The sequence below is a fragment of the Fukomys damarensis genome, unplaced genomic scaffold (genome assembly GCF_012274545.1).
Source record: "Fukomys damarensis isolate Sample0158 unplaced genomic scaffold, DMR_v1.0_HiC HiC_scaffold_7, whole genome shotgun sequence".
Lineage (NCBI taxonomy): Eukaryota > Metazoa > Chordata > Mammalia > Rodentia > Bathyergidae > Fukomys > Fukomys damarensis.
In genome coordinates this window covers 13770791-13783306 of record NW_022900919.1, presented here as the reverse complement: position 1 = coordinate 13783306, position 12516 = coordinate 13770791, and the positions used below count along the sequence as shown (strand labels likewise).

Genomic DNA, 12516 nt, shown 5'->3' with positions numbered 1-12516 from the left:
GCGCTCCAGAACTCAGAGTTGCACTTGAGGATCTTGCACGGGGAGGTGGCTGCGGGCGCAACAGACAGCTGTCAGGGCTGGGGCTCGGCGACCACGGGCCCTGTTCCCTCCGTGGGCCGGGGTGCCTGCCACACCTCAGTTTAGATTGCAGTACTCACGCTGCGTGTTCGCAGGTGGTAAAAATTTCCCTTGCCAGGGATGGCGGCGGCGCATGCCTGTAAGCCCCGCCAGTAGGGAGGCTGAAGCAGGAGGACTGCAAATTTCAGGTTAGCCTGGGAAGATCTGTCTTAAAAATAAAAAGGGGATAGGGGTGTAGTTGAGTGGTAGAGCACTTGTCTAGCATGCAGACACCCTGGGTTCCATCCCCAGCGCCACAAACACAAAAACAAAACTATCAAAGGGCTGGGGATTTAGCTCACCGGCGCTGCACCTGCTTGCCTTGCAAGGTGCAAGGTCCTGAGTTTGATCCCAGGTACAGGAAAAAACCAAACCAAAACAACAAAAACGGCCGGTCCTGCCCCAGCTGGCCTTCTGGATCTTTCACTCACCCTGTGGATACCTACAGTGGCCAGGCACACAGACCAGCTGCTCAAAGGAACGTGAAGAGCAGGAGCGGCCCAGTTCTGTGGGAGCAGACAGCACTGTCTACCTATTTACATTTCATGGCTCCCTCCAAGAATTCTGGCAAAAAGCAATGGAAATTTCGCAGGGACTGAAGCCCCATTCTTAGATGAGCATTCCCAGCTCTGCTACGGGGTGACCTTTTACAGAGGACCTAACTTCTCTGCCTCCTTATCCTCAGCTGGAAAATAGGGTGATACTGGGCCTTACCACGGGGTGGGAAGACCTGTGAACATTCAGGATTCATCTCCCAGCTCAGTGAGTGCTGCTGGCTGCTACCAAGGTGCTAGCCCTGGTCACATAAGAGAAGCTACTCAGAATATAATCTTGGATCTGCACTAATTCATGTTTACTTTTGAAAAAAATATTCATAAGCTTGGAGACCTTAGTCTTAGCAAGGACGACCATGCCTGAGAACAAAACTTTGGCACTCCCGGGTCCCAGGACTGGACTTCGGCACCTGCCCTTCTGCACCACCCACAGAGGCCGCATGCTAAATTTCTATGCAGGTTCCAGGAAAAATGGGCTGGGGACCCTACCCAGTGCTAATGGGAATAGAGCCACCAACTTGGCTCAAGACCTGGGAAATGTCATGCTCCCTGGGCCCTGCGTCCAGCAGACCAGTTCCAAGAGGCCACTTCCGGCGGTGGGCAGGGCAGGACCAGCCTCCACACAATGTGCCCCCCCACCACCATTGTGGCCATGACCAGGCAACCTCACATCTGGTGATAAGGGCCCTGCTGGCATCCAGACTTGAAAGGGGCTCAGGGAGCAGCACCCCAGGGCCCAGGAGGAGCTCCCTGGCTCCTTTATTTCCTCAGTGCCATTTCTTAGCCACCCGATAGATTGCTCAGGACTGGGCAAAGAATTGAGTGGTCTGCAGGGGACAGTGACAAGGAGGATGTGGGCCCCCCTGTGGGCACTGGAGGAGGACATCTGGCTCAAAGTCCCACTCCTTTCCCTGCTGAGGGGTGGGAAACGCGTCTCTGCCTGTTTCCTTAACTGCACAAGACACAGCTCTTGCTTTAAGGGTAGCTGGGGTTAAGCCAGGTGTTTGTGGCACATCTGAGACCTGGCGGGCACTCAAACCAACAGGGTCCCAAACCCAACCAAGGGCTCAGTGGTTAGAAGTTGTGACAGGGCTGGGACAGCAGGGATGGCTTCTGCCTGCTCCCACGGGAGGCCTGGCCAGCACCCACTCAGCAGACCTTCCCCACTTTCACTAGGTCCCCCACAGGCCCAGACTGTCTGGGGGCCACACACCCCATGGCCAAGGGTGTCTGTAGCCCCCCGCTTCCCTCACCACCAGCCTTTGACCGGGGAGGTGCTGGGGGTCAAGGCCACCCCAGATTTGCAACCTCCAGTGTGACACTACTTGGTGGTGCGGGCTTTGGGAGGGCACTGGGCTGGGGTGAGGAAGCTGGAGAAGCCAGCAGTGTGCAAGCTGGGCAGGGACCCTGACCTCAGACTTCAGCCTCTAGAGCCAAGAGAAAGCAAAAAGCGGTGTGTTTGTCTGCACCTCCTGCCAGTGATACGGTCATTGCAGCACGGCTGGCTGAGTAATGCAGAGGAAGTGAGGACCAGGCTGCCTCACTGTCCTGTCTCCCCGCACCCTGAGGTGCCCAGGCTGGAGACACTCCCTTGGTTCCTTGAGATAAGGGAGGTGGCAAAGAGAGCCAGCCTTCCTGTCCCCGCTGCAGACACAGGGTGCTCACTTCCTGTCTGTCACCCCCTTCCCTCCAGAAGTTCTCAGGGTGCCCCCAAATGCCTCCTCCTCTTAGGGAGATGGTGCCATCAGAAACCACTGAGACACAATTTCAGGGAGTCTGTCAACTGCGCCTTGGGTGAGCCACAGATCCTGGGTCTTTGTGACAGAGGAGAATGGGGAAGCTCTGCGTCAGCAGGTGACAGTTTATGTCATGGGGCAGTGCCTGAGAGGAAAGTCTCCTGGATGTGGGGGACTGCACTTTGGGAGGTGGTGGTGGGGCCAGGCAGCCTGGGCCCAATCCAGCTCTGGTAAACCTGGCTGTGTGACCTTGGGCAACTTCTCTGACCTCTCTGATCCAGGAAAATCAGAGGAACGCAGAGAGGGATAAGAGGCGTTCATGTCAACCAAGCCCAGAGAGCACAGGAAGGAGGGCCGTGAAAGATTCTGTGTTGCTAACTTTGTCCTATTAAATCGTAAGTCTTAATACGATTAAACTGCACAGGTACTGAACAGTGACCCATCTGTGACTCTCGAGGTCCCCCAGCGGCTCACTCTGAGGGGCCTCGAGCAGCCACCCACATCTTCTTGCAGATGGAGAAGTAGAACAATGCTCCAGGGACACCACTGATAGTGACAAGCTCGGCCCAAACCCAGGGTGCCAGGGGCTGGTGGTCCATGGGTGAGGGGGACCCTGACCCCATTATATCACTGCCCAAATCTACTGCTCTGTTATCACCCACCAGCTGTAGCCCCCAGAGCCTGGAACCTGGCCCCACCTCCGGCAGGGCTGCCAAGTCACCTGACAAGGAGATCCAAGAGGGCCTGATTTTTATGTTGCATCTTAAAAAAAGCGTAAGACTTTAGACTTCTGACGCTAGTGTCCCAGGAAAAAGGCAGGGCAGGAAGGCCGGAGGATTTGAAAGCAGGTCTTCCGGTAGCTCCAGCAGGGGGAAAGAGGAAACTAGACTGCACAGCGAGCCTCCCATGATGCTGTGGGTGTGGGTAGGGGGACTTCGCTGTCCCTCAGGGTGGCGGGCGGCAGTTGGCCACTCTTGCCTGGACACTGAGGACAAGATAGCAGCCCCCTCTCGCCCCATGGGTCCTCAAGATGGCCTGGGTGCTTCGAGGGAGGGGACCTGATTGGAAGTTAGGCATTTTGCTCTCGGGCAGGGGCTGCAGCTCACAGGTACCCCAGAAAAAAGCAAAGGTGTTCACAGACCTTTATGCTGCTTAAAGGCCTATTAGGAGGCATTGTGTTCTTTGCATATTTTGTTTTGATCCGGGCCTCCTGAGGCTTCCAAACTTCAGCACCAGCTATTGAGGGATAAAAGGGAAAACCCAGAGGCCCGCAAGTCACAGTGCCTGTACCCACCAACAGGAAGTCCCCTGACTTGTCCCAGAGCCCCATGAAACAAGGGATGTGGCTTAAAGGTTAGCTGGGCAATGCCTAGGGACAGGGTGGGCTTCAAAACCTCTTGTGGATGGAAGGGCCCTGGGGATCAGGGTGGGACCCGGCAATCACACGAACCAACTGCTCCCGATGCCACCACCAGGGCCAGAGCTCCATGCTCCTCTGGGCAGCCTGCTTCCTGCAGAGCCCTGGGACCATTTGTGACTAAAGGCAGTGCCCACTCTGTCAGGCTGCACCACAGACACTGGGAACACGGTCACCACCTCTGCCACCACAGCAGGACATCCCCTGGGACTGGCCCCTCCTCTCCAGAATGGCTCCTGCGGCCTCAGGGACTTCCCTGGCGTGTCTACTTACTCTAGAGCCACAAGGCTAAACTCCAACCTCCCTTGCTTGTTATGTGAGACGTATCAGCCACCCCTGGGTTTCCCTCTGCCACCCTCACACCTGTCCAGGGGCTCCTCCGGGAGGGGCCGCCAAGGCGCATGCTCCCCATGTGTCACACTCACAGCGTCTTCCATTGCACCCCGGTGCCCAGGGCCCAGCCCGCAGTCCACACAGCACATGTGCGGGTAGCATTTCACACCTTGGTGAGCCAGCTGCAGATGGCACTTCGGGGCCTGAGCCATGGCAGAGAAATCCCAGGCACAGAGCCTGTCGGGTTTAATTTTTCCCTCTTAATAGCAACCCAGCGCCTCTGGGAAAGAGCAGGGGGCTTGGACACAGGCTGTACCAACCCAGGGAGAGGAAATATTTTTGCACCACGGCAGCATCAGCTGCTTTCTGAGTCCTCCTTTGAACTGTTAATCAAGCCGGGCCTTTCAGAATAATAGCCTGATTACCACCCTGTTTGCATAACAAAGGCGCCCAATAAAACTTATTTTGCTGTGCTCAAGGGGGTGTGAAGGATCTACTAAGAGAAGGAGTCTTAGGAATGCGTGAGCCCTCCAGAGCCCCAGCCCAGGAATAAAGACAATGCAATTTGCCATCAAGAAAAGCCCAATAGACCAATAAATTACCCGAGTGCAAAGGGATTACATCAGGTTTCAGTTGCCCCGCAGGAGGGGTGGGGCCTGCAGACGGGAGCCTAGGCTGCCTCCTCTTAAAGCAGTAAGGCTCATTTAGTCAGGCTTCAGGGTGGAGGTGCCTTTGTCCAGCTCTGGCTTGTGCGGTAATTCCAGAGTTGGAGCACTCACCCGAAGCTCTGGACTCTGCCTTGTGCTCTGAACTGTGATTAATGCCGCTCCTGGAAGAAGCTCCGGGAAGTCTCTGTACTTAGGGAGGGTCAACCGTAATAGCGTATGGCAACGCGAAGAGAACGTTTCACCAGAACACAATGATTTACGGATGGAGGTGCAAGGTTCCAGGGGAGCAGCTCCCAGAAGACTTGCACTGGACAGGTGGTTTAACGTAAAGGCCTCTGCAAACCCCTCTTCTCTTCTGTCACCGGGCTCCCCATCAATTCCACTACCAGGGGCCAGACGACGGAGGAGCCCAGAAGGCAGAGAAGGGTGGAGCTCTTGTCCCAAGCTCCTCCCCAATGTCCCCTACCAGCCTCAGGTATCTGCACCTTGAGCCACTCAGAACCCCCCAAGACTGGTCAAGGAGCCTCTCCCTGTAACTTCCCATGACTCAGTGGTTCCCCTTTGCTGTTTTGTTGTTTTCCTGCACCTAGTCTTCTAGGTGGAACACCTAGGTTGGCTCTTGGGTTCCTGACCAGAACTGAAGGGACACAGCAGGAGGCAGATGGGGATTTTCTCCAGGTAGAGCAGTGCCTGCCTTAACCTACTGCATCCAGATGGGTCCTTTCCTATCAGGCCTTTGTCCCTGAGTCCAGCCCGAGGACACCCAAAGGGACCCACCTAGCTGGCTACTCTGTGGGGCTTTTCCAGGGTGCTTCCTCCAGGACTAGGCCTACAGAGGACAAGGCAGAAGGAAGCTTTCCTTCTGCTGACCTAGGGTGGGAAGGAGTGCAGGCTGGGGCATGGGGTCATGGAGGGTTAACTCGCAGCTGAGGAAGCGTGGGCAGAGGTGGCTAAATGCCACTCATGGGGCTGAGGCAGGAGGCACTGCCCCGTCACACCCGTCATACCCGGCCAGAGCTGCTCTGCCTCCGTACTGGTCAAGTGTCTGCAAGAATAGGTACAGCTCAGCATTCCAAGCGGGCCATCCTCCCCCAGTTCCCACCGGGCCCACGGGGAGCCAGGTCCTTCCAGGCAGGATGGTCTGAAGGCCCCTGTGTTCACAGGCCCCGTGCCACAGATCACCTGTCAGTCACAGGGCTGAGGGCTCCTCTGGGTCAGAGGGTGGTCAAGGGCACAGAATTACGCCAGGAGAATCCTGCCTGCCTCAGGGCAGAGGCCCAAGCTACCCTGGGTGCCACAAGGAGGGTGGGGAGGGCAGAGACATCACTTTCCAGATGTCAATGAAGCGTGCAGGTGTGGGGCTGTCTTCCTGTCTGAAGGCACAGTAGCCCTTTGTCCTGACTCTATTGGGCTGGCACCAGGGAGTTTTCCATCCTGGTCCTGTTCCCACAACCCTGGGCCATCTGCTTAGCCACAGGTCAAAATGCCATCTAAAGTGGCTTCTTCCCCGGCTGCCATCATCTGGCAGGCTTCTTGCTCCACCTCCCTACAGGCTGGAAGGGCAAGTGCAGGCAGGCCGGGCCGGGCCCAGGGACTTGGACCATGTGCACAAGACATTTCCTAGCACAGGAGCGACACTGGGCTCCTCTCGGCAGAGAGAGGGACAGAGGGGTCATGGCGTGTTCTAATGGCTTCACTGATGCGGGGCACAGGATGGACACTAGGCAACACCTAGAGGACACAAGTCTGATGGAGAACATCTACACAGTGACAGCCCTGTCTACTCATCTTTCTGACCTGGGACCGAGTGGCTTCTTCCTCTTTGGAATGCTAAGCCAGGGATAGACAGGGGGCTGCAAGGGGTCTTGGGCCTGTGGGAAGTGTGGGTGCATCAGCCCGCTATCCTATCATGGTCTCTTTCCACTGCCTCAGTGCCTTCTACACTGCACAGCAAATCTAATCCGGGATGTTTTCCCAAAATGTGACGTTTAGGTAAGGGGAGGACCCTGGGTCACCTCTAGCTCTGCTAGGTAAGCAGCTGTGTGTGCAGTGACGCTCTGTAGGCTCGCAGTACAATGGCAGCAGTGACTCTCACGTGCTTAATGCTCCCTGGCAGAGCGCCTGGTGCACTATGGCTACCAATCCACAGAAGAGCTTTAAGGATTATTATCCCATCCAATGATCATACTCTGAGGGAGCAGTAAGAGAGGTATTACGTCTTGAATGTTAATGAAATGGTAATTAACAATGGTCATCAGTGAGAGGTCGGGCTTGGGATTATTGTTCTTACCCTTTTTGGTCTCAGGATTTAAAAATGAATCGCTTCTCGGCCCATTGGCTAAGATCAAGTGTAGGATTTAAAAATGTGTGGTACTCTTAGAATTGGGAAAAACTAATTTGGAAAATATTGAGAAAAAATCCTATGGTCTTTGTCTTTTGAGAAAAACCCCAACTCACCTGAAACATACAAAGCCCCAGGATCTGTAGTTCCTGGGACCAGGCTGGATGGGCTTGTGAGAAGGATTTATCAACAGAGAGGGGAGTTCCTGCTCTTACCAACAGAAGTGGTGTTTCAGAAGAGAGACACTTGAGGCCACAAAGCCAGGGGAAAGGTAGCCCTCAGTAGCCTGGGTGACAGGTGCCCAGGGCACTGAGGACTTGCATGGACCCCGGAACTGAGCTTGGGCCTTGATCAAGTGGGTAGATGGTGGGTATTGCACCCCAAACCAGGTGGTGCCATGGTCAAGCCTGGGGGCTGCCCATGGGTAAGCGTGGCGGGGAGGGGGTGGAGTATGGGGCAGCTCAGGGATGGGCTGGGCACCATGGAAATGAGGCCCTTCCTGCCGGATGCCCAGGTCCCAGTGGGGGTTGTTCCTGCTGGAGATGCAGCAAGGTGACAATGGGAACAGGGGAAGGACCACCAGCCCCAGGAGACTGAGGGTCTCCAGACACAGAGAACTTCATGCTTAACAGACACAGGTGAGGGGATGAAATTAAGGTGACCAACACCACCATTCTGGTATTCCAGGACTCTTGGCTTTCTGTTTTAAAACCAGGACAGTCTTAGGCAAACTGAGATGAGCTGGTTACCCCAATGGAAATAATTCTTTAGTGCAACATAGGCTGCATTTTAGACCAGGCTCAAGACAGCATGGCACCCAACTGGTGCTCAACCCAATCTGCAGTTGGGGTGCAGTGTCCAGGCCTAGGCTTGATGCACTCTATCCAAGACAGGATCTTTAACGGGGACCACCTCTCCACCCCTCATGTAAGCCAGTCCCCATGCCTACTGACATGCCTTTTTTTTTTTTGCGGTACTGGGGATGGAACTCAGGACCTTGTGCTAGTGAGGCAGGTGGCGGCACCACTGAGCTAAATCTCCAGCCCCCTACTGACCTCTTCCCATCTCATAGAAGCCTCCTTTGTGCCTTGGGTCACCTCTCCTCAGTTGCTCAACTCTCTCCAGCTCCCTTTCTTTGGGAGCTGGGGTGACTACCAGCAATTTCTCAAACTTCTCCAAAGGGGAAGAGTAGAGATCCTTTCCTTTACCTGCTAATTCATTGTTGGGACTGAAGGAGCCGACCACCTACAGAACTTCTGTCTGCATTTTCCCTGGGAACCAGGCTCTACTGCCCTGCAAGACCCTTCACACTGGCTGCGAGGCCTCTCAGTATCTTCCATGGAGGAGGCCTTTGTTCCCAGACTCTCCATTCATTGGTTAAACCCGAGCCCCCAGTATTAGGAGTAGGGTGGTGGGAGGTGTATTTGTCCTGGGGTAGAGCCTTCAAGATTAGTGCCCAGATTATCAAGGGGCCCCAGAGAACCCACCTCCCCATCTGCCCCATAGAGACAAGGAAAGGTGCTGTCTGTGAACCGTGAAGTGGACCCAGCACCTGGCTTGAACAGGCCAGTGCTGTAAGCAGGGACTGTGTGCTCACAGACTTCCTCGGGGGTGTTGTCACAGCAGTCCAGACAGATGGACACACTGCTCTGGGACCTAAGTCGAAAGCAATGCAGTAATCAGGTGGACTTGCATGCGCATTTTAAATAGCACGTCTGATGGAAATATTCTCATCTCTGTAGTGACCTGGGTGTGCCTGGACACTGCACGGGCCTCTGTACCCTGCCAGGCCTTTGTTTCCCCATTGGGACTAACATTTCTAAAACTGTTACAGTGTAAAGGTGTAAGGGAAAGAAACAAGAAATAAACAAAGGTTGGCAGGGGTCTCACTGTGTAGCGAAGGTCGGCCTCTACTCTAGGACTTCCTGCCTCAGCCTCCTGAGTGCTGGGATTATAGGTGGTGTGTGCTACCATGCCTGGCTGTGCAATGCTTCTGTGAACAGTGGGCCACAAACTCGAGTGTGCATCTGAAGCCCCTGTAGGGCCCTTCAGAGCAGACTGCAGGCTCTTGGCCTGGAGAATCTACTTCAGTCAGGGCCCAGGTTCGCAGGGGAGGCTGCTGCAGCTGGTCCCTGACACCCCACTGTGAGAAACACTGTGCTGGAAGCCAGCATCTGCGTGTAGCAACAGGAGACGTGTCCACAGGCCCACAAGGTGCCTTGATGGAGTTCTCTTAGATATCAGTCTGAACGAGCTACATGGCCCCTAAGCTTAAGAATACTTGTCTGCTGTGTTTGGAAGAGGATGCTATTTGTGGAAGTCTCTTCTGAAAAGCCTCAGCGCGTCTCCCACCTAGAGCAGACCTGGCCTGTTTGCCTGTTTCCCAAGTTCCCACAGCACCGCCCAAGCAGACGCCCTTCTAGCCTGTACGACGTTTCAGGGCCCTTTCCTTCACCAGGTTATGTCTGCCCGAGGGCCCCAAAAGCTGTCATGGAGGCAGGGACACAGCAGACTGGCTGTACATGTGACTACGTAAATGTAAATAAAACACACAAACATTCTCAGGCTAGCAGGATGGAGCGAAGGCATCTTTCTCTACCTACCTGTGTCCGATTTAATCTGCACCCCCCTGGCCTCTCTCCTGGCCACTCTCCAAGCTGACTGCCAGTCTATGCGACCACTTTTCCTGGGATCGCCAGCCAGTTCTCATCTGTGTGGGGGACGGCTGTGATTCTAGGCCTCGGACCCCCCAGTTGTGAGGTTTTATTTTCTCTAAGTGCTACCCTGCTCTCCCGCAGAACTGGGCTTCTGCCTTTAGTCTGAAGCATCCCTGTGCCAGCTCCATCCACGCAAGTGTCCCTTGGTGTGGCAGTCCCTCCCTCTGTTGTGAAAATTGCCCGTTTTATCTCTCACTTGGGGAACTGTCTTTTGACCCAGATTTCTTGAGCACACAAATTCCAGGTTCTGGAGGCTGCGGTGTATTTCACTGTGGGCTATAGGAAGCTCAGTTTTCATTACAGTGTGCAAGTCTGACTCCATGCAACTGTCAGGAGCTCTGAGGAGGCTGAGAAACCTTAGCTAGCTGGCTTGATAGCCCAGCAGCTATCTGCTCATCTGCTGAGTTTTAGTTACCAGCCTTGAAGCCAAAAAGAAATGGGTTTCTTGGAAAAAAAAGTGATGGAATTTGGGTTGTGAATTATATAACTTCCCTCAGACACTGCCGGGATTCTTTAACATAAAGAAAAGTTTTAAGACAAAAACGAAATCAAGAAAGCACCGCAAAGACCTCTGAGAACTACTGCTAGCCTTCCCGTTTCTCTACTTCTCCCCTGAGAAATTAAGTGCTGCGGCTTTAAGAGCGGGAAGGTGTTGTTTTAAGGGCCCCTGTGCCCCCCTTCTCAATTTCAGCACTGGGCTGACATCACATCCCCCAAGGCAGCCAAGGGACAAAAGCCATTTATCAGCCCATCTGATAAAACTTCCAATGGGCTGGATCTAACTGAGGTGAACACAAACTCCTGCTTCTCTGAAAAGGGGGATTTCTTGTTTAAAATGAAAATGATTTTTATTGTTTTAATCTGGTCATCTGGTCAGATTCTTAAGTAGATGGAGAAACAACTGTCTTTTCAAACAACATGGGTCCCGGGAGGATTCGGTGCTACTGGACCCTCTGGGAGGCTTTTTGGGGACACTGCTCTCTTGTCCTTGGCAGGGTCCCCCTGCAGTCTAGGACTCTGGAGCAGGCTGGGGCTCCCTGGGCCGCTCCTGCGGTTTCCAGCGGCCGAGGGGTCTGGGAGAATGTGGCCAGGTAGGCGCTGGGGGCCTCCATCGGACTGGGACTGAGTAGAGGGTAAACTGAGCCCTTGTCCCACACCGCTCACGGTCTACTTGGGCCGCCCACTGGGAGCCCCAACTTGTAGCAAGGCCCAGTCGCGACTGCCCAGTTCTGCCAGTTCCTTGAAACCCAGGTGGCTGAAAAGCAAATCAAAACAAACCACTCCGAGCCTAACTCAAGTCCTTTCTTGCAGATCTCGGCTGCGCACAGGGGCTGCAGATCCGCCTGACTGCCTCGTGAAACCGGCTGGGATTTCTGCAGAGACCTCTGAACCCCGCCACACAACGAAGAGGTGGTCGGTCGCGCCTTGCACGGAGGACCATTTGGCCCTGGACTGTTTGTTTATATTTTCTAGAGCGAGAAAAATGGGTATGAAGTGTTTAACTGGCGTTTCCTAGCAGCATACAGAAAAAGTGAAATAAAGTTTTATGAAACATTATAAAGAAGACGCATTGGGGATTTAAGTTTCGTGCCTTTCCCTCTCCCTCCGAAAGAGGAGAGGAGAGGAGAGGAGATAGAGAGAGAGAGAGAGAGAGAGAGAGAGAGAGAGAGAGAGAGAGAGAGAGAGAGAAGTAAAGAAACCGGAGCGTTTGGGAAGGAACAAATGCTTCTCTGTGGAGTTGGTCTCCCTTCCCCCAACAAAAACAAGAGGTCCGGGCTCCGAGGAATTTGAAAGCAGTGATCTGCCAAAAACATTGTGAAAAACTATGGGGGATTCATTGGAAACAGATGGGCTTTTTCAGCTTTAATTCTGAAATTCTCTCCCTTTCTGACACAATAAAAACAAACAGGGGGCGACGCAGAATGTAATCAAACAGGGACATGAGCTCATTTGAACCGGGTCGGTGGGCTCGCCCGCGTGAGGAAGCGCGCGGGGCGGGACGGGAGCTCCGGGGAGGGGCCCATCGGAGACACTCGGGGACCTCCGGGGCGCCCCGGCCGCATCCCGGGCCCCGGGCAGATTGGCAAACGGGAGGCGAGGTTGGAGCAAAGCGCGCCAGGCTCCCCTTCTCCGGAACCCCTGGAGGCGCGTCCGAGCACCCCCTTTCTTCCTCGGGAGGAGGCCAGAGGCGCCCCAGGTCCCTGAGGTCCCCTCGCCCGTTGCTGCCCCTCGCAGTTCGGGCGCGTACCCCCGGGTCTCCACCGGAACCCATCGCGTCCTCGGCGGGTCAGCGGGGAAACAAAGGCCCGTGGGCAGGGGAGGCGGGGACCCCAGGGGGCCTGGCGAGCTTCAGCCCCGAATCTCGGGCGGTCCCGTGGCCCAGGGTCCCCGGTCGGCCGGGTCGGCCGGAGCACAGCGCCTTACCTGCGGGGAGGCTGCAGAGAAGGAAGGCGAGGGTCGGCCAAAATCCCAGGGCTGAACGTCCTGCCCCTCTCCCCATACCCATCCATCCAGCTCGGCCTGTTAGCACTAGCCTCTCCCTGGAAGAAGAGTTTAGAAGAGAACAAAATCAGTCGCGCTGCTGCGGAAAGGGCAGCCTCGCTCCGCCAGCGGGAGCAGCGAGCCCGAGGCTC

At 55.0% G+C, this 12516-nt stretch overlaps 1 protein-coding gene across 1 annotated transcript in view; it reads right to left on the bottom strand.

Annotated features, from left to right (window-relative positions):
- Rgma (repulsive guidance molecule BMP co-receptor a) overlaps nucleotides 1-12423 on the bottom strand; it is a 21891-nt gene extending 9468 nt beyond the window's left edge. Inside the window, exons 1-2 of the mRNA XM_010621240.3 lie at nucleotides 12308-12423; nucleotides 3-49 (exon numbers count right to left, since the gene is read on the bottom strand). Of these exons, the coding sequence (XP_010619542.1) occupies nucleotides 3-49; nucleotides 12308-12389 (129 nt within the window). The 5' untranslated portion in view covers nucleotides 12390-12423. The remainder of the gene's footprint in view (nucleotides 1-2; nucleotides 50-12307) is intronic.
- Nucleotides 12424-12516: the final 93 nt, after the last annotated feature.